Consider the following 25,337-nt stretch of genomic DNA (forward strand, 5'->3'; position numbering starts at 1 on the left):
GTCTTCTCTAGGGAGACTCATCTCCCTTTAGTTCTCATATAGGACTCATCTTTCTTAATACCATCTCATTCAGGGAGCCTTCTCTGACTCCCACAGCACTCCGTACTTACCTCCAGCATAACCCCTAACTCAGAATTAAACCACTTGCATTGGACTGAGGGTGCAGTTCAATTGTAGAGTATGTGCACAGGGCCAGCACCCAAAATAAATAAATAAATAAAAATTAAAATTAAAAATTGCATCTACCTAGCTGAGTTTCTGAGTTTGAAGAGCCAGCACACCCCAGTGCTGAGCATCTAACAAAGAGAAAGTACTGTGGGAAGGGGATAAGTAAACAAATGACTTGTAGAAAGCAGAATGTCTCTGTGCTTCAGCTCCCCAGCATCTTGGTGGGAAGCAAAGCCAACAGAAGCTGGATAGGAATGAAGCCAAAGACTTGCAAACAATGCCTTGTGCTTGGAGGAAAATCTGTCCTCTACATGTTTATCTTTTTCTTTCTCCCCACTCTCTACCCAGAATGCACCAAAATGCTCCTCCCTTGATTTTACAACAGGAAATGAAAACAGCAAAACTCTCTTAGGCATTTTATTATTATTATTATTATTATTATTATTATTATTATTATTATTTCTGTTATTTGGTTTTCTACTTTGGTACACATGAGCTGTGGCTGCATCTCACACTGAAGCTGACATACCTTTAGGACACGCCCCATAAAACAGAGCATACATAATTCACCTGGCATGGTTTTGCTTCACCTGCTTGTTATTGCTGAAATCTCCATGTCTAAGAGCACAAAAGCGAACTTCCTTTTGAATCTACAGATGGATATGGATAGGGTGAATGGCATCCAGGTCTGCCAGGATGGGAGTGACACAGGACCGCTGTTGGCTGTCTTGAGACATGAAAAACACAGATGGGGAAATAACACAAAAGCTTCCAGAAAGCTTGGGGAAGCTGGGGGAATACTCTAGAACTATATCCTTTCTATCAGACCCCTCTGACTTTCTCAGTCCTACAGATTCTGAAATAAACATGAAGGCCAAACTTGGTATAGTACCGAAGCCAGCAGTGCTACTCTTTGGCCTCAATCGCTACATAAGAATGGTTGGTCCTGAGGCACCAAGTAGTCCTTCCCCCTCTCAGGCCTCCTAAATCCCCAATTGACCCCACAGCAAGACCCAGGTAGGCCTTGACTAACTCTAGAACGTCTTGCCCTCGAAGGCCTGAAGGTTGAAGGCAGTATCCAGAAACTTCTTCAGTGACACCAGGTGTGCATTCCTGTTTCCAGTGGCTGGTGCAGCTGCTGGGTCACGGCCCACATACCTGGAGGAGAGACAGCTAAGGGGAGGGGTGGGCCTGGCCTCAGCCCACACTCACCCCAGGACTAGAGGGCACACATCTGAGGAGAGCTGACCTAGCTGTGGGAACTGTCTGGACACCACTCCCAGTGAGGTGAGGACCTGGGGCAAACTCAGCTACCCAGCTATAGAACAGGGAGGAGAAACTGCCCTCTCTATGTCACTAGATCTGCCCATGAAGAAAATAAATGAGGCCACAACTTAAAGGCTTTGGGGACAAACACACTTTTGACTTAGAGTTTCTCATACCCCTTTACCATCTTCCCAAAGATAAGTGATGCTAATGTTAAGCACTGAGCAGCTACTATGTGCCATGCACCTCAGAGGGCTAATCTGTCCATGGGGTCTAAGCCTATCATCATCCTGCTGCAGAGACAAAGAGTTCACAGAGTCTACATAAGGAAGCTAGGCTCAAAGGATGGAGGTTTGAGACATGCAGAAGGTTCTGTAATTCAGCTCTGGCTACAGAACAAAAACAAAGGTCTACTCTGTATAAAGGTGGTAATGCTGATGCTCCATCCCTGATGGGGAAACTAACCCATCACAGTCAGAACACGTGGAGCCAGCAGGGACTACAGGGCTCAACTCCTAGGTTTTCAAATGTGGCTCAAAGAATAAAGGCCAGCTCCAAGTAGCACGGCCAATAGGACAGGCAGAACCAGGATGGGGTCATCAAGCCCAGAGCCACAGGCAGTCCCAACAGAAGCAAGGGTAGGTACTGGTCCCCCAAGTCTTGTACCATATGGGGCGAGTGTGGCCAAGGATGGTCATGAAGCGTGGGCTGATGTAGTCATAGTATCCCATGTTCTTGTGTTCCTCCTGACACCACACCAGCTCCGCTCCTGGGTACTTCTCTGCCTCCTGCTTGATCAGATCAAAGGGGAACGGAGAGATCTGGGGAAGCAAGGACAAATGGGGCACAGTTGAGGGGAAGTGTGCCCAGGGCTCCCAAGACAGGAGCCATCCTTCAGCAGACCCTCCCAGCCCTGCCTGGTATGTTGCCCAGAGCTGGGGGCTGGCGAGTCAATCTTGCTTGTTTCTCTAATCACTAGAGGAGTTTGGCACACCTGTTCCAGGCGTGTGATGGCCACCTGCTCCTCCAGGCCCTGGCTGATGCGTTCCTTCACCAGATCGTAGTACACCTTTCCCGTGCAGAAGATGAGCCGCCGCACCTGTTCAGGAGCCCGTGCTGCAGCCCCATCTTCAGGAATTACTCGTTGGAAGGTGGTCCCTGGGGACCAATATGGCATGGCAGTGACGTGAGCACACAGAGAAAGAAGCACACACAGAGAAGCTCCTAAAAGATCCCCAACATCCCCAGGCTCTCCCTGGCTGCTGAGTCTAACCCCAGGCTTAGGCCTGTGGTTACAACTGGCAACTCTTGATCTAAAAGTTAGAGCAAGGGACAGAGGACACCCTGAGATATCACAAGTACAGGGGTGGAGATGGAGCTGTAGCCATCGGCAGAACCCTGGGAGCATCAATATTTAAGATGCTGGTTATTAGGAGTACAGGCCCCTGCAGGAGACTGATCTGATGGCATCATCATTTGTCCAAGACCTGCTACCTCCAGTGGTGCCCACTCCCTGCATGACACCCCATTCACCACACTGGATGACGAGTAGCTACTGAGAGGCCACTGTGCCCTCTTTTTCCCTCAGACCTGCAGTACAGCCCCCATCTTGAAGCCCTATCCATTTTTTCTGCCAGAGGTCACATCATGCACCAGATCAAGCAGGTTGCAAAACCTTTCAAGAAGCCGCTACAGTGTCCCCGCATCACTGCATCCCAAATGAGGACACTGAGGCAGACAGGGTAATGGCAGCCAGTCCCACAGGAGAAGGGTCAGCACCAGCTCATCAGCCCAGGTGGTCCAGTCCCACTGCAGGAGCTGAGAACTGCCCACTTCAGCCACCTTCCCACACTGGAAGGAACACCCAGACACAGGGGAAAAACCAACACCTGTCCATGCCACTAAGGCCCTTTATGGCCCATTGGTGCTTCTTCTATTGACCAAGGGGGTTCTACTCTGCCAACTTCAGTGCCTTGTACCTGCTTATCCCTGATTCTCTACGGAATCACATCTCAAGTTCAGCACTGGATTTCCATGTGCTTCCTCTGACCCCCCCAAGGTCAATAAGACTGAGAGCTTCTGGAGGGGGACCCAGGTCCCCAAGGCCAGTAATGTGTGTTTGGTTCATGAGTGAAAAGATGGATTAATGAATGAGTGACAGTGCACAGCAAACTAGGCAGCACTCCACTGGCCTCCCACCTCTGAACAACCTTGGCAGAGCCAGGTCAGCCTTGCTGGTGGCTAAGGAGGGTGGATAGCACACACCTCTAGCCCTACAGCTCCATACAAGTGACCAGAGCTGGCCACAGTGCCAACCTCCCAACCCCATGGCCTGTGGAGACCAGGAGAAGAGCTATTAGAGGGCTGACAGAGCCCCAGACAGAAAGGAAAACAGAAGAAGCCCAGAAGCAGACGCCACGCAAAGGCCACTGGGCCCCACGTAGGATGTCTCCCCAGTGCAGGCCACCCAACACTGCTAGGCTTGGCACATACCGGACACCATCTGGTCAAAGCTGGACCTTGCCTCTGGATGCCTCAGCAGAGATTTGGGTGTGAAGATGATCAGCTGGAAGGGAAACACATGCTCAGCAATCATCTGTCCCCACCTGTCCAGGGCTTCCCACATTCAGCCCTCATACTGAAAAGGTGCTACGGGGGCAGGCACAATTCAGCTCACCGGCTTGCGGAAGGGCAGCAGGATCTGCCGGCGCAGCACATGGAAGTAGCTGGCCGGCGTGGAGCAGTTCACCACGATCCAGTTGCAGTCGTAGAGCTGGCTCACCTCGAAGTCCTCAGTGAACACCTGCCAAGGCCAGAAGGAGGTCAGTGGTGACTGGAGGAAGTCACATGCTGCACCCACACCCTGGCCCCCCAAGGCCCAGCAGGGTGGCCCCCATCCTGGGGGATGGCAGGAGCACTCACTGGGTAGGCATCAGAGTCATCATTACTCATCTGCAGGAACCTCTCGGGTCTTGCTGAGGAATGCTCAGGCCCCTGAAAGCAGATAAGAGATGGCCAAGGTGACCTACACAGGGCATACCTGGCCCCGCTGGGACCCCAGGCCTGAGGGAAGTGCCCTCACTCTGGAGCTTGAACCACAAGGAAAAACCAGGAATGTGAGGCAAGAGCAGGCAGGGCATTTGCAGAGGGGATCCACCCAGGGCCAGCATGTGTGAGCGTGCAGGGCGGCAGGAAGAGGTAATAAGTTACACTTTCTCAGTGCTGCCACTGAGTGAGTGAGCACTTCTGTCAGGACTCATCTTGAAAGAAGCCCAGGAGGCAGACACACAGAGGGGGAGGTGAGAGACTGAGAGGGTAAGACCTCAAGCCAGAAAGGGGTAGGTTCATCCCTGTCTTGGCCTTTCCCTTCCCTCCCCATCAGGCAGATCCCTGAGCTCCAGGGCCATAGAAGGCAGAAACCCCTCAACCCTGCAATGGGCCAAGGATCTCCCCACCAGAGCCCACCTCGCCACCAGCCACCACAGTCCTCACCATGCCCTCCATGCCATGGGGCAGAAGCAGCACAATGCCGTTATGCCGCACCCACTTGGCCTGACCAGTGCTGATGAACTGGTCGATGATGCACTGGGCTGTGTTGTGGAAGTCACCAAACTGAGCCTCCCAGAGAACCAGGGCATTGGGGCTGGCCATGGCGTAGCCCAGCTCAAAACCTAAAGAGAAGACACCAAGATAGGGCTTGCTGCATACTGTCACCAAACAGCCGTCGGACCAGTGAAACCCAGCCCTCCTACCCAAGCTCATCCTTCCCAAGAAGCCAGGAAGAACCCAGGGGTTCCTTGGGACTCAAAGGCCAGGATGGGTCTTCTGGAAGCTGGCAACATGCACGTCACCTTCATCTCTTATATCATACATGGACAGGCTTAGCTTTAACTAGCCCAGGAGCCAAGGCCAAAGATACCTGGGAGGTAGCAGGAACCATATGCCAAGAACTACCCAAAAATGTGTGCAGAGATGTGGATGAGGAAGGGGAGGAATTGGCCCAGAGGCATCTCCCTAGAGTGGGTGGCTAAACTCTGGGAAGAGGAGTGAGGGAGGAAGCATGCTAGCCAATGGCTGAGCTGAGGGGAAGCATATATAGCAGACATAGGGGAGCCAGAGCCCATGGAAGGGACCTCAGTACAGGATTCCTGGGGTGCAGGGCAGAGGAGGCAAGATGGGACTCAGGAACATGGAGGCAGCAGAGCCAGTCAGTAGCCATGTCCCATAAGGGACTCTACTGGGCTTTCTGTCCCAGCCCACCAAGGCTGGTGTCCAGGGAAGGGGCTCTGGTGTATAAAGTCCCCTTCCACACAAGGCAAGCAAGGCTCTTCAACTGGGATCCCTGAGGGGACAGGATAGGACAGAATCTCATCTCCCACATGTCCCCAGTAGGGGGCAGCCCAGTACCTGCCCCCTCAGGAGTCTCTGAGCTCTGCAGCCCTCCCAGGCCATAACCCTGGCTCCCTCCCAGCTTCTCCCTCGTCCCCAGCTATCTCAGGGCCTGCCTAACCCACCAAGGACTCCATATTCCGAGAGGGAGCTGTTGCACACGGTGTAGGGGGCCTGGTCAGGCCACAGATGGTTCATAGGGACACACGTCCTCCGGTCAACTTCCTGGTCGTGGAGAACATGGTGCCGGTGACTGGGGAGACAGACCAGGAAAGGGACAGAGGGTAGGAGGGCTGGCACCAATTCCAAAGCAGGGGAGCTTGGGCAGCCAGAGGCAGGCAAGCCTTCATCAACACCCCATGAAACCTGAAGGGTCCCGTAGGATGTTGACACCAAGACAGCTGCCACAGTCCCTCCCCCTACACCTCCCTCCCCTGCCTGCCCCTGGCCTGCCCACTGCCCACACATTGCACCAGGGGGTTGGGAGCAAGATTTTCAGGTCATGGCACCTCCCTGAGTTTCAGCTTCTCACTCACAGAGAGACCCGATGAGACTTGTCCTGCCGACCTCCCAAAAGCAAGGAAGAACCTGAGATCCCAGGAGGCCACACCTCTGGGGCACTGTCCTGCTGTTACCTTGCTGACTCCTCTGCTACCTCACCTGCCCTGTCCAACCTCTAAGGAGGCAGGAACTGCTGTGCAGGACCTGAGGCTGACACCTAAAGAGGACCACCTGGCTGAACCCTGGCAAGGGCCGATGTGCAGCCAAGGGGCAGCAAAGCAGCTGCCTAGGTCCCTGGCTAGAGCAAAGCCAGCAGAGATGAGCAACCAGAGCAAGAGCAAGATAGCTGGTTGAATTCTGCAAGCCACACCAGCATGACATGCCAACATGGCACTGAGTAAGGATGTGAAACAGCTGGGGGCCCAAATCAGGAAAATGTGATGTTGACCATAGTAAGTGTGAGATCCAACAAGCAAGATAGGGAAGGCTGGTCTGACCGCAGTTCAACAAAAAATAAAAATAAAGAATCCTAGGACCAGAGATGACCACCAGACCACTAGATATGAGTCACCAGCTTGGGCCAAGAAATCAGCTCTGCACAGCTGCTGCAGGGGAATCAGAGAGAAGTCAGCAGCCCTCTGATAACTCGGCCTTGGCTGGGGGTTGTGGCTGCAAATGGGATTAGCTGTGAAAACCTCAGCTAGACAAGGGAGTCTTCCTTGGGTCTTCAGACCAGGTCCAGGAAGAAGACGAAAGGCCAGCCCCTCATCCGTATCTCCTGTGCTGACCCTGGGATACCCCAAACACTGCTGAGCAATGAGCTCCCCTACAGGTTCTATAGGAACATGACCAATGCCCAGAGGTTGGGACCCAGAACCTATCCTGCCCTTACCTGAATGTGCCTCTCTCCACGTCCTGTCCACTGAGCCGCACATGGATGCCGTCTTTCAGCAAGGAGCCAAAGGCCATGTACTCTGCCAACGCCCAGTCTACTGTCCGTTTCTTGGTCATGTCTGCACGGCCACGCAGGATGCGAGAGAGGCCTGCAGAAGGGAAGGGGGTCTGAGGGCCTCCGGAGCCTGACAACTATTCTGGGACAGCTGAAGCAAAGGTCCTGGGGTAAGTGTTTAGCGTAAAAGCAGGGTACTGGCAAGCTGCAGGAGGGCCCAGTGCCGGCCCCCAACTCCAGCTTCTAGCCAGTACAATAGGCCAACCTGAAACAGCCAACCCCTCTCTGTGGGAACAAGGAGCCAGTCTCAGATACTCATGCACTGAGTCAGGATTCTTCACAGCAACCCTACAGGGAGGAGTGTCCCACTCTCCAGGTGAGGAGACCGAGGCTCAGAGGAGGGAAGTCATGAACTCAAGATCACATGCCTAGCAAGAGACTTAGGATTGAGTCTGGTACATGTACAAACACCCTGTGCTGTGCACAGAGAGGAGCACTCACATCATCAGCAGGTGCCCCAGGATGCCTGGCTTCCTTGCACATTGTGAGGGAGCTCCCTTAAAACTCTATTACAGTTGTAGTGGCCCTACAGCTGCCACAGCATCCAAACGCAAGGGGTGTGCTAGCCAGGCTCATTAGCCAGGGATTTGTGGGGTTGACCTCAGGCATCTGCCCATGCCAGCAGCAGGCCCATATCCTTCCTGCCAGCAGAGTCCTGGCCCCACCACCTCCTCCATGGAAGCCCCTGCTTCTCTGCTCCTCTGCCTGGCCAAGGTCATGTTCCCCAGCAACTGTGTTTGGAAAACCCAAAGTGCCCAATATGAGACTGGTCCCTGGCATGGAGCTGCATGGCATCCACATGTGCTCAACTCCCTACACCCACCATGAAAGGAGCTACGATCAAGGGCACCCCAGAGGCACAAATGGGACTTCAGGAGCAGAGCAGAGCCACCAAGGGCTCAGCAGGGACATTCCATGCAGTCTCCCTTATTGTCCCAACCCACCTCCCTACAGGGCATGGTGTTAGGTCTGGGACAATGACTGCACTGGAGACCACAGAGCACCCTCACCTGTGTGGATCCTAAAGTCCTCCAAGGGCACAGAGCTGGCCACATTGCCAATGTGGGTCAGCACGTCCTCGGGGATGCCTGTGGGGGGGCACGTCATGCTCTTGGGCTCCCCATCCACATTGAAGAAGCCTGAGAAGGACAGAGACTGTTCACATTTGGATAGCAAAAGGCTCTGATGTCCCTGGTCAGCCTGCTGTCCCCGGACTAAGGGGCCTATGGCTTCCTTACCCACACTGGCTGGCTCTGGACCATCTGTGGGACTTGCCACCGCTGAAGAGCCACAGCTGTACTCCTATACCTGCCCCACACTTTCCCCAGGGCCTGGGTCACATCTGACCCAGCCCTGCCCCTCCAGGGAAGCCCTCTGAGCTCCCCACCAGCAACCCTTCCTTTCCAGGTAGCACACGTGACCATTAGCTCTACATGGTCACCCCTCTGCCCCAACCTACCTTGACCTGTAGGAATGGGGCCCCCACAGCCTGGGGGTGTGCAAGGCCCAGCCTCAGTGTCTAGCTGGGCAGTGACTGCTTTTACCCAAGGCCATTTCAGTCCTGTCCCTGTACCAGAACTCAAGGCTCAGGTGGATCACTGAGCCATACACCACTAACTCACCAGGCCAAGGAGAGTCTAGCCAGTGCTTGATATGAAGGATCTTTTTATCCTTGGACCTTCCATATGCCTCCTCGCAAATCCGGTCATATTTGGCAATCTCTTCCTGGAGTCAGGATAAAGATATGGAAGGAGGCAGCAAGGCCCAGGGCAGTCAGAGGCTCCATCTGCCCAGACTCATAAGCCCTGGTCCCTTCATCAAGTTCTAGAATTCTCTGCCTCCTGGCTTGTAGGAACCTCATGGCTGTAGCCAGGCCTGGTAGACCTGCTGTAAGGGGCTTGAGGGAAGAACCAGGAAAGACTTCACAGCCCTTGCTCTGAGTTCCCTGAAGGTGGAAGGACCAACATGTCTATAGATGATTTGGGGGAAGAACCCAACTCGGGGATCCCTCTATAGGAAGCCTCCCGGGAATCCTGCCTGAAGCATCATGGCACCTGCTGCACCCTACCCAGCTGTAACTGTGTACTTAGTTCTCTGTGCACTTTGTTAACTGAGGACTCTTGGGGACAAGGACCACATTGACTATTTCTTTAAACCCTCTGTGCCCAGTACTGAGCTGGTGACATCTGTAACGACTCCAAGGTTCCCACCCAGTTCTATCTGAAACTTGTTCCCAGTGCCCATGTGCCTACCTCAAACTCCTGCAGGGTGACTGTTCCCTCGGCGATGAGCTTATCTGCATACTTCTTCAGCACCGGCACCTGTCTGTGTATCTGCTTATACATGAGCGGCTGTGTGAACATGGGCTCGTCCATCTCATTGTGGCCACGCCGCCGGTAACAAACCTGCAGGGGAAGCTGGGGGCTCAGTCCCTGCCCAGGCTGTGTGCTCAGCAGTCACTGCAAAACAGGGTCACATCCAGGCAGGGCAGACTCTGAAGCTCTCGAAAGCACCCATTATCACCTATCACTAAACAAATGTCCCATGCCCAGGACTTTGCACACAGATAGCTCTTAGTGGCACTAAACCTGTCTAAAAAGCAGTCCTAGCCCTTAGTGCTGAAGGTTTGGAAGACCTGGTCTGCCTTGCATGATGGGATCAGGCCACTCACTCCTGCCTTGGCCTTAGCACCCCAAACCCATCAGGCCTGCTTAGCATTGCTAGGAGGAGCCATTACCCTGCCTTGGCCTCAGTCCCCAAGACCCACCAGGTCCACAACGACATCTTTGTTGAAGGTGTTCCTCCACTCAGCTGCCACACTGCACACATATATCACAGCCTCTGGGTCATCTGCATTCACATGGAAGATGGGTGCATTGACCACTCGGGCCACATCAGTGGGATATGGTGAGGAGCGGGCCATTCGGGGGTCTGTGGTGAAGCCAATCTGTAGGAGCAGAAGGAACCAGCAGCATCCCTTTATTATTATTATTTAGTAATAGTAATGAGTACCTGGGACAGCAGGCATGTGCCACTGCACCCAGTGGTTCCCTTTTTTTGTTTGTTTTGTAGTGCTGGGGATGAATCCAGGGCCTGGTGCATGCCAGACAAGTACTCTACCACTGAGCTACACCCTAAGCCCCAGTTTCTATTAGAGACCCAGTGGGTCAAGAAACTGGGTTGGAGGGTCCATCAAGGGTACCTAGAATACAGGACATGAAGGATAATAGCGAACAGCTCCACGGTCAGACATGACAGCAACACCCACAGGGACAGCAGAGCACCAGGAGAGCTTCCATGCTTCTTTTTCCATCTGTCACTTCTCTATGTTAATAGTGACGAACACAGGCCTGGAAAAACCCAGTGTGCCAGCAAGTGACTGCACAAGTTTGGATAACATACTTCAATTCCCAAAGCCTCAGTGTCCTCATCTATCAAAAGGGCTCCTTAAATTCCTGCCTGCAGGTTTACCCAAGGAAGATCCAATGGCACTGTAAATAAGGCAGTTAGTTAATGCTCTAAGCTCATAGATGAGCCCTTATTAACCACAGCTGCCTTCAAGAAAAGGCAGGTGACACTGTGATCTGAGACCAACTTGCTCAAGTGAAGCTAAAGGTAACATCTTATTACACACACAGCCTCCATATTGTATTCCTTTCAACGTTCTCTGTACTAAGTACAGTTGTCCCTTGGTATCTGTGGGGAACTGGTTCTAGGACCCTCTCAGGAAAATCTTTGGACACTCAAAGTCACTTAAATAAACTGGCATCATATTTGTGTGTGACCTACACGCATCTTCCTGTATTCTTTAAATCATCTCTAAATAACTTATAATACCCATGTCAATGCTGTGTAAATACCTGTTATACTGTATTGTTTAGGAAACAATGACAAGAAAAAACCATGTATATATTCTGTACAGGTTTAATTTTTCCTCAAAAATTTTTTTTCTGGTACTGGGGATTAAACCCAGGGTTTTATGCACTGAGCTACATCCCCATCCTTCTTTTTATTTTATTTTAAGACAGCGTCTCACTAAGTTTCCCAGACTGGCTTCAAACTTGCAATCCTCCTGCCTCAGACTCCTGAGTAGCTGAGATTACAGGTGTGTGACACTGTATTGGCCCAGCCACAATTATTTGTACTTCAGTTGGCTAAACCTGTGGATGCAGAACCTGCAGATACAGAAGGCCAAATACACACACATACACATACATGTGTACACACAAATGTATCTACCAATTTCATAGATCAGGACATGTGGGCTGGGGATCAGGTACTTTGCCTGAGACTGCATGCCAGTAAGTGGCAGGGCAGTGAGACAGTGGGATGACAACCAGGGTGTCTCACTGTCCCCACCAACCCACCACCTAGATCTCCAGTGACAGACATATGGCCTGGCATGAAGCCCACCCTTACCTGGTTGTTGACAACGACGTGCACAGTGCCATTGGTGGTGTAAGAAGGCAGGTCACTCAGGTGGAAGGTCTCATACACCACACCCTGTCCAGCAAAGGCAGCATCCCCATGGACAAGGATGGACATGACCTGCAGTACAGGGTGTGAGCCAGCAGGGCCTATGTCCCAGGATGCACAGTATCCCTGACTCCTCTACCATGAAGACCCAGGGCCCAGGTCCTCTTTGTCCATCCTCTTAAGGCCCAGGTCCCCAGAGGCCCACCCATCAGGGCCCAGCATCTAGCCCCCCAGGGCCCAAGTCCCAGAGCATAATCCCTCAGGGACTAGCCCTCACAGGATACTCCCCAACCTCTTGGGGTCAAGATATCTGAGCCTAGGTCCTTGGAGTCCAGGTCAGCTGAGCCCAGGTTCCAGAACCAGTCCCCTAGAGCCCCACCCTTGGGACCTGACCCTCAAAGAACACCTTCAGGCCTAGCTAGAAGCACACACCTTCTTGCCCTGGGCATCCCCGCGGTAGAACTGTTCTGCCTTGGTCTTCCCCTGTACAACAGGGTCCACAGCTTCCAGATGGGAGGGGTTAGCCACCAGTGACAATGTGATGTTCCTGTTGGTGGCGCGGTTGATCCTCTCATGGTACATGCCCAGGTGGTATTTGACATCCCCAGAGCCCTGAAGATCAAGGTAGAACATGATGAACCTATCCCCACCCCATGCCAAACAGGTTGAGGGAGATGAAGACACTCAAGCCCATGCTGGGCTGGGACATTACCTGGCTTCTGTTTCCTCTGAAGTCTATGCTGTCTCTGAACCACCTTTCTTCCTGGTCACACTGCCTTTCTCGCCCTTCTAGGCTAGCTAAAGCAGAAAGGTCGGCTCCTCCTGAGGCTTGGAGCGCCTGAGCCACTTTCTCATAAGAGCCCCCTCTGCATTATCAACTATCATCCTCTCAATCTAAATGACCACAGCATGGGAAAGGATAAAGGCATCAAGAAGAAGGGCCATCAAGTGGTAGTGACCACAGAGAATGAAGAGCAGCTCATAACAGAGCTAAGTCCATATACCAGGCCTCTAGAAAACACCAGAACTGAATCCCTTCCTCACTCCTCACACCAAAGTAATCAAAGCCACAGCAGTATTGAGGTAAACCAGACGTATCTTACTATATGGGAGTAAGGGAAGGCTTACTTTCTAAATGATATTCAAAGTCCAGAAATCATAAGAGAGCTAAAAAGGAATTAACTTGTCATGGGTGGGAGAAGCAAATACAGGCACATGCTAGGGGGAAAACAATCAAGCTGAGGAAAAGACTTACAAGACAAGTGAGGGAAAGGGCTGGTGTCCTCAAAGTGCAAACTGCTTTTACAAATCAATAAGATAAAACCCAAAAAGCCCTAGAGTGAAAACCAGGACAGAGAATTTACAGAACAAAAAGTATAAATGGTTCAAAAACATATGAAAAGATATTCAATTGAGTTCATAACAAAGATATGTCTAAATGAAATCATTTTGATATTTATATTGGCAAAGACAGAAAGATCCAACAGTGTATGTGAGGACAGGGGCACAGCAGGCATACACCATGTCTGCAAGCTCCCCAGAGGGTCATATGATCCTACCTCCTTAGCTTTGGCCACTGTATTTCTCAGACATCATATAACCAATGTACTCATTTGTATATGTGCAGGGACACTCATTACAACGACCTAATGCCCTTGCAGGGGACACCGTAGCTTTAAGAAGCCTGGGGTGTCACACAGGTGCTGGTATAAAACAATGACAATCTTGTATGTGGGGACAACAAGGTGCCAGTGGCATCAAAGGCTGCTCCCGTGGCCTTTTACAAATAAGGCTGTAATGGAGTAACTGTATTTGTGTCTGAATGGAACATTCTGGAAGCACATACCTCAGAACAAACATAAGCACACACACACAAACTGGCCAAAGGAATGGGGTCTCACAGAGGAAACGTTCTCATTGTGTAAACTTTTTTTAAGCAATGCTCATATTTCTTTTGTAATTTACCTTTAAAAAAAACAGTGCTCATATTTTTTTCAATAAAAAATTTAGAAATTCTTTAAAAACTTATCCTTGATCAAGTTTTACAGCGTACACACGCACACACACCACCAGCACCATCATCATCTCTTCATTTCCTCACAAACACAGTGGGGCAGGTGCTTTTATCCCAGTTTTACAAAGGAAAAAAATGAGGCTTAGAGAGTTCAAGGTGCTTGAGTAAAATGAACAGGACTTTGGAAAAAACCCTGGGCTGGGAGCCAGCAGATGTAGATTCTGGATCTTATTCAGGTACAATGTACTCATTGTCCTTAGGGCAGTAATTTATTGTGACTTATTTCAACAAACCAAGCACCTGTGGAACTGGATACTGGGGCTTTAAAGGCAAGGTTCTTATCCTCATCCTAGAGGGGAAAAATAGATATGCAACTCGATATGCATGCATGCAGATACAGACAGACAGACACACATGGCAGGCTGAAGAAAGCCAGAGACTAGGACTGAAGGCAAATGAACACAGAGGCTTCAGGGGAGGGAGGGGCAGGCTCAGTGCCACCAAAAGGAGAAACAAGCAGGACTTTGAACGAGGCAGAGGGCAAAGGAAAGGGGGAAAGCAATGGGGACTGAGGGGCTAGCATGGCCACGGCTGGGTGTGCAGCATGTACAACACACATGCCAGCTAGGGGCGGGTGGGAGTAGGAAAGCATGTCCTTGGCTGAACCCCACAGGCAGTCTTCTGATCTCCCAAGACTCTCCTGGGCAAACAAACAAGTGAGGGGGCCCTTCCAGGCTGGTGGACAGGACTTGGGGACAGAGGCACAGACATAAGCCGCAGTGAGCAACTTCTGTAAAGTCCTTGCATTTCTCTGGGCCTCAGTTTCCCTAGCTAGAAACAGGAGGTTGGCCCAGATTATCAGAGGGCCCTCCTAGCTATCTCATGACAGCACTTGTTCCCAAAAGCCTTAGGGATCAAATATTGCAGCCTCTCTTCCACTCTTTTCCACTTCTGTCCATGTCAAGTTCTCTCTCACCTTTAAGCTCTCAGCCCAGCCTTTCCCTATTCTATCTCCTAAATACCAGGTCCTCTCAGGGACACAGTATCCAGGGCATGCACCCACCTCATCTGCTGCCTCCAGCTTGGGGTCAAACTGGCAAAAGATCTGCTCCAGGTCCTTGCGGATCACATTGGCCAGCACATTCAACCTGCCCCTGGAACCAGAGAGGGCTTGGTTCTTACCTGACACCAATGCCACTTTCCCCCACTGGTCCAGCAACATCATTCTCCTTTGTATACCTGGGATCTAACAGAATCAGGTGAGGGGGGGGAAATCCGCCCTAGTAGTGCCTCGTCCCACAGACTCTGGTCATACAAACTGCTAGTGAAGAAGCTTTCCACAATTTCATCAAGGTCAAGGGAGACATGCAGTCACTTTATAGCTGGGATAGACACCTTCATCTCACCTTCCCTCTAGGAAATGCCAACCCAGGGCCACCTATTCAGGTCCTGCCTTCACCTCCTTGGGATGTGCCCTCCACTTGATGTCCACAGGAACTTCAAGAAGCACAATGCATACCTTTACAAAATTCTGCCCCTCCCAAGAACTATAGCAACATGGTCAGAGGAAAGGGAGTCTCAGAGCACTTGACTAGTCCCCAGCCCCATGTGCTTTGGCCAAGTACCTGGCTCTTCTTGGAATGAAGTCAGACCTAGGGTCTCAGAGAAGCTACCAGGCTGATGGCCTTTACCCAAAGACCCTACCAACACCCTCATTTCCATCTCATCCCTTCCAACTCAGTCTCCTGAGCCTGGAAAATGGACAAAGCTAATGACAGAAAAGAAGGCAGCCCCACCTGTGTGGCATCCCCAGGATGACGTTCTCGATCCCCATCTCACTGGATTTGTCAATGATAGTCTTAAGGGCAGGGATCATGACCTCACAGCCTTCCAGGCCAAACCGCTTCTCTGAGGACCACTTCCGGGCCAGGAAATCTTCAAACCTGCTTGGGGAAAAGGGAAGGGGAGGGATGGAGAGGGACAGGGGTGGAGCTCATGGGGCTTTTCATTAGCAACAGGAGCTGGGTGCCCAGGACAAAGGAAGAACAAAGTCATCTTCTTACTATATGATCTAGTACTCACCCCTACAGAGCACACCACTCCCACCCAGCAAGGAGCACAAGGTCAGGGCAGGCTGAGGGTCCTGCCAGGTCACCATAGACTCCTGCCCATACCTTCCCAGATGCCACCTCTCTCCTCTTCAGAACCCAACTTCCCCAACAGGCCATCCCCCACCTGCTCTCTGCCACTACTCTCCTGCCCACACTGCTAAATACTCTCTCCCCAAGACCTCAAAGACCACCTCCCCAGCAGAATTCAGAATCCAGCCACATCTCACCTCTCAGAAAGTCCCTTGGCACCCAATACCTGGGCCAGGTGCTTCTCTAAGCCCTGCATCCATGGGAGGACCTAGCTTCTGAGACCTCAGTCAGGAAGTCACCTCCACACACCATAAGGCACCACTATAATCACTTCACACGGGGACAGCTTTCTGCCCAAACATTCCGACAGCCACATCCAGTTACTTCTGCCCTTGTTCAGAGTGTCCCCTGCTCCCATGCTTTCCTGGAGTCCTACTCCTTCCTACCTGCCTGGCTCTTTCCTGGACCAGCTCTTGGCCAAACTAAGTGAGCACCTGTTTCCAAAGCTCTGTCTAAGGGCCTCCCCACTGCCAGCAGAGGAGGCCAATCCAGTCCTGCCTTCCCTTGCCAGGCACCTCCTTGTTTCCTACTTGAGGCCAAGAGCAGGCCCCTCCAACTACACTGGGCAATCCATCTGGAGTGGTACTAACCTCATGGAGCGCACAAGCCGGGCCAGCAGGGTTCGCTTCTCCTCGCTGGAGAACTGCATCACACCGGGGGTCTCAAATTTTTGCCGAATCCACTGGCACTGCTCAACATCATTAATGAACATGAACTCCAGGCCAATGTGCTGGCAGTAGGTAGTCTAGGGGGACAGGAAGGATCTTTTTTGTGTGGGGGCAGGGGTAACCAGGGATTGAACTTAGGGACACTTGGTCACTGAGCCATCCCCAGCCCTATTTTGTCTTTTATTTAGAGACCAGGTTTCACTGAGTTGCTTAGCACCTCGCTTTTGCTGAGGCTGGCTTTGAACTCATGATCCTCCTGCCTCAGCTTCCCGAGCTGCTGGGATTACAGGCATGCACCACCACGCCCATCCCAGGAAGAGTCTTAATGGGAAGCCAGGAACAGGGACAATTGCCCTGGCATCTGGAACAGAAAAGGTAGAGAGGGCCGTCCCTCTCTCCTCAGATGCTCCAGAGAGTTCCATTGGGTACACATGCCTGGGCTCACCTCCAGGCGCCGGATGATCTCCCGCAGAGAGAGGGTGTTTTCAGAGCCCCCAATGAAGGTGGTCGTGGGAAGCTGGAACTCTTTATCCAGGTCAGCCTCCTGCAGGTCATAAAATGCTGGGGAAGGAGCCCCAAATAGCAGAGAGGGAGAAAGAGGGAGGTCAGGCCCAAGAGGAAGGGCAGCATCCCCAGACCTCCTCAGACCTCCTTCCAGGTCTAGCCTGGAAGTTCATAAACTGTTAGAGCACATCGGTTACCATGAGAATGGGCTTGGACAAATCCCTCTTGCTTTCTGGGCAGTGTACCAGCTAGAGAAAATAGGAACACATCCCTCTCAGGGATACTATACAGCAGATGAGTAAGGGTCAGAAGGGGCTAACTGGACTCAGAAGTAGTGGGCTCAGACTGCCCTACAGGGCATAAGACCCCTCCACCCCCAATGGGCCACAAGCACCAGCTTGATCAGTCACTGCCAGGACAACAGGGAAGGGTTGCAACACTCACCCAACTTATCAATGGTTGTGATCAAGTCAGAAGGCACAAATGAGTCCAGGTCTGCATCCAGAATGCCCAGGGGATCCAGCTGGGCCACATGGTGGCCCCGGATCTGGAAAGAGGGAAAAGGGCATGCCAGGCTAGGTCTCAGCTAAGCAGACCTTCACCTAGAGTGATGCTCAGAGCCCCAGCCCCTCACTCTCAGCTTCAGGATTTTAAGTTTCCATAGATCTCACAGGTTTCATAATGCGGCTGTCTATGAGACCTCAGCATCAGCCACCAAGCTGGTACCAGCTCACCTGTTTAAAGCTAGGAAAAATAGAAAAAGACTTATACACAAAGATATACACTATAGTTCTATTAGTAGCTGTGAAATTCTAGAAATTTCCCAACGATTCAACAGGTGTCTAGCATATGGACAAAGGAAATCCAAACGGGGGAGTACTATAGAGCTGTAAAAAGAATGAGGAGGCAGGCACAGTGGTGCATGCCTGTAATCCCACTGGCTCAGGAAGCTAAGGCAGGAGGATCACAACTTCAGAGCCAGCCTCAACAACTTGGCAAGGCCCTAAAAAACTCAGTGAGACCCTGTCTCTAAATAAAATACAAGATAGGGGGGTTGGGGTTGTGGCTCAGCAGTAGAGCACTCACCTAGCACGTGTGAGGTGCTGGGTTTGATCCTCAGCCCTACATTAAAAAAAAAAAAAAAAAAAAAAGGTATTGTGTCCAACTGTAACTAAAAAACTATTAAAAAATAAATTTTAAAAAAATCATGTTTTAAAAATAAATAAATAAAATAAAATACAAAAATAGGACTGGGGATGTGCCTTAGTGGTTAAGTGTCCTTGAGTTCAATCCTTGGTACCAAAAAAAAAAAAAAAAAAAGAAAAAAGGAATGAGGAAATCCCTTTCTGCTCATATGAGTCTCCACAAAATACTGTTAGGAAAAGCAAAATTCTATAAGTGTGTATGGTGAATCACAAATTATCCAAGAAAGAGGACATACCAGTAAAAATATGCACTTGTGTATGAACATATAAACACACACATCAGAAGAATAAAATCACAAAATAAGAAAACCATAAAATAAGAAAAAATTATTATCTATAGGGATAAAACAAAACAGGAAAGAGTGCTAGAAGCCAGACTTTTAAGAATATATCTTGCTTTGAAGATTTGACTTTGGAACATTACACAATGTTATAAAGCAAAATTCAGCTTTAAAAACTGAAAGTAAAATGAAACAAATGAATAAAGATATCTACTTAGTGGCATAAATATACAGAGAAGAACTATTCTAATTACCTAATGGAATATTCCCTGAAGACAAACAGAACTACAGGGGAAAAAGTCATAAACTGCTTTCTATAACTAACCAGTAGTAGCAGAGTTAGCATTATTATTCTAAGACTATTGCATGTGGGTTGTAGGAAAATCAAATAAGCCATTGTGCTGGCATCTTTCAGAACATCTATTTTTGGCATCTTTGGAAGGAGATGGTGCCATAAGATTGATGAGGTCAAGGACAAATCCTGAGTCCTGCATTTGAAGTACGAAGACACATCAGTATAAACTGACAGCACATGTTATCTTTCTAAACACACATACACACACACACACACACACACACACACACACACGCACACGCATGCACATTTCCTGGCTCTGACCACTGAAATCACCAAATCAATTCCAGTGAACATTCTGAACTCCATAGAGACTTAGATGATTCTAGGGCTGAGCAGAAATGTACATTCTGAACTTTGGCATCTTGTTCTACCAGAAAGCAAAAGTGTGCTAAACATGTTAGGGCTGAGAATATAGACACTTCCTAAGCAACCATATGTATATCTGCAACTAATTGAAATATGTTTAAATTTGTGCATTCGTGTGATACCAAAAAAAAAAAAAAGGAAAAGCCTTCATTGATCACCTTTGAAGGATATAATTTTCATATTTTTGGAAATCAGTCAATACAAAACAAACACTGAGCCTTTCTTTTTTGGGTGGGGATGGTGAGTGGTGGATACTGGAGATAGAACCCAGGGACATTTTACCACTGAGCTACATCCCCAGCCCTTTTTATGTTATATTTTGTGACAGAGCTTTGCTAAGTTGCTGAGGCTGGCTTTGAACTTGTGATCCTCCTGCATCAGCCTCCCAAGTCATTAGGATTACAGGACTGTGCCACTCTGCCTTTCTTAGACAATATTTATCTCCCAATAAACCAGGTGGACAAAGGGATTTTCTCCTGGTAGAATATGTCAGGTAATAAACAAGGAAAGATAGAATGAGAACAATATTCATTAGTAATTCCTAATGAATTAATGGATCTAAGAAATTATTACGCATGGCTATTCACTGCTGAAGAAGTATGGGGCCACAGCTCTCCTGGAAGGAACTCACCCATGTCAGGCACAAGAGGCTGGGGCCTGCAGCCACCCTGCTTCTCCACCTTAGATAGACCTTTACCAGTAAATAAAGTCACAATGCCTGAATCCAGGGGCTAAGAGCAGATGAAAAAATACCTATGCTAGAATATAAGGCCCTAAGCAGCACTCTGGAGGTTATTGTATTTAATACATTTTGCATTCCATGTGCTTCATTGTCAAAGTCAATTGTTAGATCACTTTCTGCTTCTTTCAACCAGCCAAAAAAACACAATGTGTATTGAGCATCCCTTATCCAAAATGCTTAGGATCAGAATTGTTTGGGATTTCAGGGTTTTTGTTTTGTGTTTTCTTTTTTTGGAATGTTTCCATGTATGTAATGAGATATCCTGGGAATGGGACACATGTCTAAACATAAAATTAATTTATATTTCAAATATACAGGACCTAAAAATGATTTTGAACAACATTGTTAGTGTCTATGTTTTGACAGACTCATCAGATGAGGTCAGGTGTGGAATTTTCCAGTTGTGGTGTCATGTTGATGCCCAAACAGTTTAAGATTTTGGAGTATTTTGGATTCCTTGGATTAATGATGCTCAACCAGTACAAGCAGTTGCTGTTTGCTTGGTGGGCCAAGTCAATGAGTCTTCAGGCCAGTGAGGGGGGCCTAACCTGCTCACCTTCCTTCTTCCATCCAGGACAACTGGTACCCAGGGAAATTACTTCCCTCCCATACAGGGCTTTTCATTCAGAGCAATCATTTCCATTTGCTAATGCATCTTTGCTCCCAAGCCCTTGTAGCAGCTTGCTGCTCCCTCCCACGGAGTCTCTGCCCAGACCTCCAGGATCCCCTAGCATCACCCCCTGCATGTCAAGTTTCCCTTACAAAATGCCTCCTGCCACCAGTTCCCATAGAAATCCCCAATGATTACACTTGTTATGGCATGAATGCCCAGAACAGTATCCAATTAGCCCTGTTCAGTCAATACCAAGATTACAGATCACCAGAACTCTCTGACAGAGGAGCCCAGACTGGGGACCCCACACAGGAAAGCCAAGGTCTCCAGAATGTGCAGCTGGTGGGGAAGAACTGTTTACCAGAACTATTCATTCATTCCACAAATGCTAATGAAGCACCTGCTGTATATCAGTCCCTGTGCTCTTGGACCCAGTCCTGATGAGAAAACAGACATTAACTATGGTTAATGCACTTACCTCTCATTCAAGTGAGTGGAATTGATTACTTACTAAGTATTCCTCTAGGTACTGAGGGCCTGGTGTGGGAAAGACAACATTCCAGAAGACAGATGACAAGCCACCTAATCAGTATGCACAAAAATAACCCAGTGCTCTGAAGGATAAGTGACAATAACTAGCCAGAGGAGCAGATGGTATTTGGTAGCAAACTTCAAGAAGGGCTCTCTGAGAAGACACTGGAGCCAAGTGAGACCCTTTCCCTCAGAACCCAGCCAAGTCCCAGGAGCCTCCTTGTTGGCTGTCCGTCCGTACCTGGTAGGCCCGGATGAGGGACTGCACAGCCAGGTGGTCCTCTACCAGTTTGCTGGTCCGGCCAGAGACTGTGGGCCTGCTCTCAGGGATGACAGAGGGAAGCTGTGGTTGAGCAGAGCCAGATGAGGCTTCCTCACTGGCTTTCCGGAAGAAGCTGTCCCAGGACTGGGCAGGGAGGAAAGCAAGAACACAGCCAGTTTAGTGCCTGGGAAGACTCAGGGGCGACCCAGGGAGCATCCTTGGGGACCACAGCTCTCAGGGTCTTCTCAGGGCTCTGCTTCACAGACCCTTCTCAGCTAGCTGAGGCCCCCTCACCTAGAGCCCATTTCTTTTTAGGACTTGGTTTGATGTAGTGGGGGCAGAGAAGGTTATAAGTTGTGGCTCAGGGGCTTCGGTTGTGATATCAGTTGTGACATGCCTTCACCCACTGGTTTAAAGAGATCCTTCTGGAAGGCAGTGTGGCAAGCAGACACTCTACACATTCATGGCTCTTTTTTTGAGCCAGCAATTCTGCTGTTAGCAATTTACTCCACAGGCATTGCACAAGTCTGTGCACTAGGTATATACACAAGGATGTTCCCTGCAGGGCTGTGATTTACAAAACAACCTAAATGACTATCAACAGGAAAATGGCTAAACAAATCAATTTTAGAATCTGGAGGATTATGCAGTGTTAAAAAATATGAAAGTGCATTCATTATTGTGGATGTGGAATATCACCAAGAAGATATGTTCTAAGGAGAACAAAGCAGAAGAGGATATGTGGCTTGCTACTCGATGCGCCTATACACAGGCACTTCTATCAGTTTTCTAGGAGAACATGTAAAATTGTTTTCCTTTGCTCACTTTCATACAATGCCAGTGGCAGAATCAACTGGAACAACCTCTGTGGAAAGCAATTTAACAATACTCACCAAAATCACACACACAGATAATCTTGGACCCAACCTTTCCACTTTGGGAAATCTTTTCTACAGATAGCTATACACATACAAGAGTATGTACCACAGCACTGTTCATGACAACCAGGCTGGAAGTGAACCAGATATCTGTTACTGGGGACAGGGAGGGCACACCCACACAAGATAATACTATGCAGCTAGAAAAAAGCACAAGAAAACTATTCACATACTGACATGGAAAGATGTGGAGACAGATTGCCAAATGAAAAAGCAAGAAGCAAAACAGCAAAAAATGTTTATGTACAACTTTGTGTAAAAGGGGGACAAAATCCAATTATGTCTGCAGTAAGTTTATGTAAAGAAAGTTAAGGAAATGGGGTGAAAAGGATCTGATCAGCTGGTGATAGACTGGAAGGGTGTTTTTCTGGGTCTTTTCATACTGCTTGGCTCTGGATCATGTGTCTGTTCACTTTCCTTTGAAAAATGTGAGTGAAGGGGAGAGAAAGCAAGTTCACTTTTCACCCTGCTATCTGACTGACTTCTTTTTAACCATCAAATGGTATTTGTTTTATTTGATCATGTACCTATAAACATTTATTGGCCTAATTCCACATGAGAGGGTATCTGGAGACAATGCAGCATATTAGTGGGGCAGTGAATGCCTCAGGTATGACTGAACAGGCACTATCAGGACCTCTAGAGCAAGACCTCTTCCCCCAGCCAGTTCATCAGCAGGAAGGCATGAAGTTGTCCTCTTCTACATGAAGACAGACAAACAGGGACAGCTGAGGATCTGAGAAGTAAAGAAACTCATCCAAGATTACACAGCAAGCAGACTGCTTCTCTCCACTACCCCCAACACAATAGGCCCCAGAGACTTCCCTCCCACTCGGCAGGCAAGGTGCGGGTGCCAACCTTGTGAACACTCTGTGGGTTTTCCAACCAGGCGAAGTACATCTCTTCCATGTAACTGGAGCCACCTCCACCTTTGCTTCCAGGGAAGGTGGCTGGTGACCCAGAAGACCTGCCACGCCAGTTGAACACTGAGATGTACCGTGCAGCCAGAAACCTCGTGGCTTGTGCCCCGAACAGGGATGGCAGCAGCCTTAGCTGACTCATTCTGGATATAGATGATGAAGGAGAGGTGTAAACCATAGGACCAAGATAGGGGAAGGCTTTGAAAACCATGTGCTCACTCATCAGCACCTCTCAGTCCCATGGGGGCAGCAGGGAGTGGGTTGGGGGCTGGTCCAGGCCATAAGATAGAGGTAAATGAGATAATCTTCCAACCCCCTGGGTTCACTGTCTAGCAGGAAGGCCCAGCTCAGTAAACCTCATTAAGAGACACTGAACATCCATAAGCCCAGCCCTGCTGGGCTCTACTCATCCCAACCCAGCTCCTCCTTTGCCCTAGTCCAACCATTGCCTGGATACTGAACAGGACTTGCTAATGTGTAGGGAGCCCTAGCCCGTGAGGGGTGTGCAGAACCAGAACTACCCCACCAGGGCCCCCACGGTAGGGAGAAGACTACTGTCCCTTCCAAGGCTCAGCAACCCAGAAAACACACATTCTGAGGCATAATGGTTACCAGGTCCTGCCTATGCTGGACCCTGAGCCAATGTCCCTGAAGGCATGCTCTACCACCAGGTTTCCTCCACCCTGACCTCCACCCATCCCTTTTATCAGCCCCACCAGCCACTAGAAGCCCACTGCCTGGACTTTATAAAAGGGCTCAACTTCCACTGCAGGGTAGGATATGGCCCTCCCACCTCCTAGCAAACTCACATGAGCCAGAGGGGAGGGTCTCCTCAATCAAGGAAGGCCGGGTTCCTCAGGTAATCAGCAACAAGTCTAAACAGTAGAAAAATTAAAAACTCAAAAATATTGAGTGAATTTGGTAGGGCTCTAAGTCCCAAGTTCCTCAAGTTTCCCTCCCACATGCTCAGCTCCCAAAGTTTTGGGCTGTGTGCCCATCACCATCAGCCACTATGGCCAGGCCCTACAGTGAGGGCCCCCTGGGGCTGGCTCTCCCTAGAGCAGCATCTCTCCAAGGCATTGACTCAAGGGTCAGATAGTTGGGGGTCACAACCCCTGCTCTGTCTGGCAAATGTGGGGCTGCACCAGCCCAGCCTGCCACCAGGCCCAGGAGCTCCTGGCCTGGAGTACTGCAAGATCCCAAACAACTAGGAGGTTTTATTGTCCCTATTCCACACACAGCAAAGGAAACTAGGCACTAAGACCATCCATTCTGAAAATTTAAAAAAAGAGCAGACTATTAGGAAGCACTGGTCCTGAAGCAATCACAGTACTCACTTGATCCTCTCAGCATACCACTGTGGGCCCCTATCAGCCCCACTTTATAAACAGGAAAACTGAGGAAGAAGAGGCTATGCTGGTGACAGGGCCTGTGTCTTCCTAACTGTAGAATCAAGATGTCACCCCAGATTTCTCTTATGGGCAATGTACTTTCCACTGGCTGAAGCTGCTTCTGCTGACAGCCCAAGCCCCACCCCCATAGGGAATAGGAGAACTCAGGCCAGAATAGAACAAAGGCTGGCTGTATCCAGCCTGGCCCAGTGTGGGAACACCGAGTTTTAAGAACACTGAACACTGGGGCAGCTGATGGACACTGATGTGGCCTTCACCCAGTTGGGCAGGCAGGTAGCCAGCATACCACTTCAGCTCCTACCCAAGGAAGGCTTGCAGACCCAGGAGCCCTAGAACATTCAATATCTACAGCCAGAGCCCCAGCCAGCCTTGCCAGGCCCTACTCACACTGTATAAGGCAGTGGCAAACAGTTGAGAGACACCTTGTGAGGTCCCTGCCAACTAGAAGAGTTGTGTGGGGCAGCTCCTGGGGCTGTCCCCCCCACCTCCCGGGCAGTGTCACCAACCCAATCT

At 49.9% G+C, this 25,337-nt stretch overlaps 1 protein-coding gene across 3 annotated transcripts; it reads right to left on the minus strand.

Annotated features, from left to right (window-relative positions):
- Positions 1 to 1,202: 1,202 nt before the first annotated feature.
- On the minus strand, positions 1,203 to 23,554 carry OGDHL (oxoglutarate dehydrogenase L; the record flags this gene model as incomplete). 3 transcript variants are annotated; one of them, XM_081268616.1, is made up of 22 exons in its annotated part: positions 1,203 to 1,326; positions 2,101 to 2,255; positions 2,429 to 2,592; positions 3,928 to 4,000; positions 4,112 to 4,237; positions 4,357 to 4,428; positions 4,927 to 5,105; positions 5,949 to 6,076; positions 7,217 to 7,367; positions 8,344 to 8,472; positions 8,956 to 9,058; positions 9,586 to 9,738; positions 10,101 to 10,280; positions 11,753 to 11,881; positions 12,242 to 12,421; positions 14,887 to 14,977; positions 15,620 to 15,766; positions 16,615 to 16,769; positions 17,138 to 17,253; positions 17,641 to 17,743; positions 21,534 to 21,698; positions 23,351 to 23,554. In XM_081268616.1, the coding sequence occupies 22 exons, from the start codon at positions 23,552 to 23,554 to the stop codon at positions 1,203 to 1,205; spliced, it is 3,027 nt and encodes a 1,008-aa protein (XP_081124742.1). The 3 variants fall into 3 exon arrangements, with proteins under 3 accessions (XP_081124742.1, XP_081124743.1, XP_081124744.1); XM_081268617.1 differs by lacking the exon at positions 21,534 to 21,698; XM_081268618.1 differs by lacking the exon at positions 10,101 to 10,280.
- Positions 23,555 to 25,337: the final 1,783 nt, after the last annotated feature.

The sequence above is a fragment of the Spermophilus citellus genome (assembly GCF_964194105.1).
Source record: "Spermophilus citellus genome assembly, chromosome: 15".
In the NCBI taxonomy this organism is placed as follows: Eukaryota; Metazoa; Chordata; class Mammalia; order Rodentia; family Sciuridae; genus Spermophilus; species Spermophilus citellus.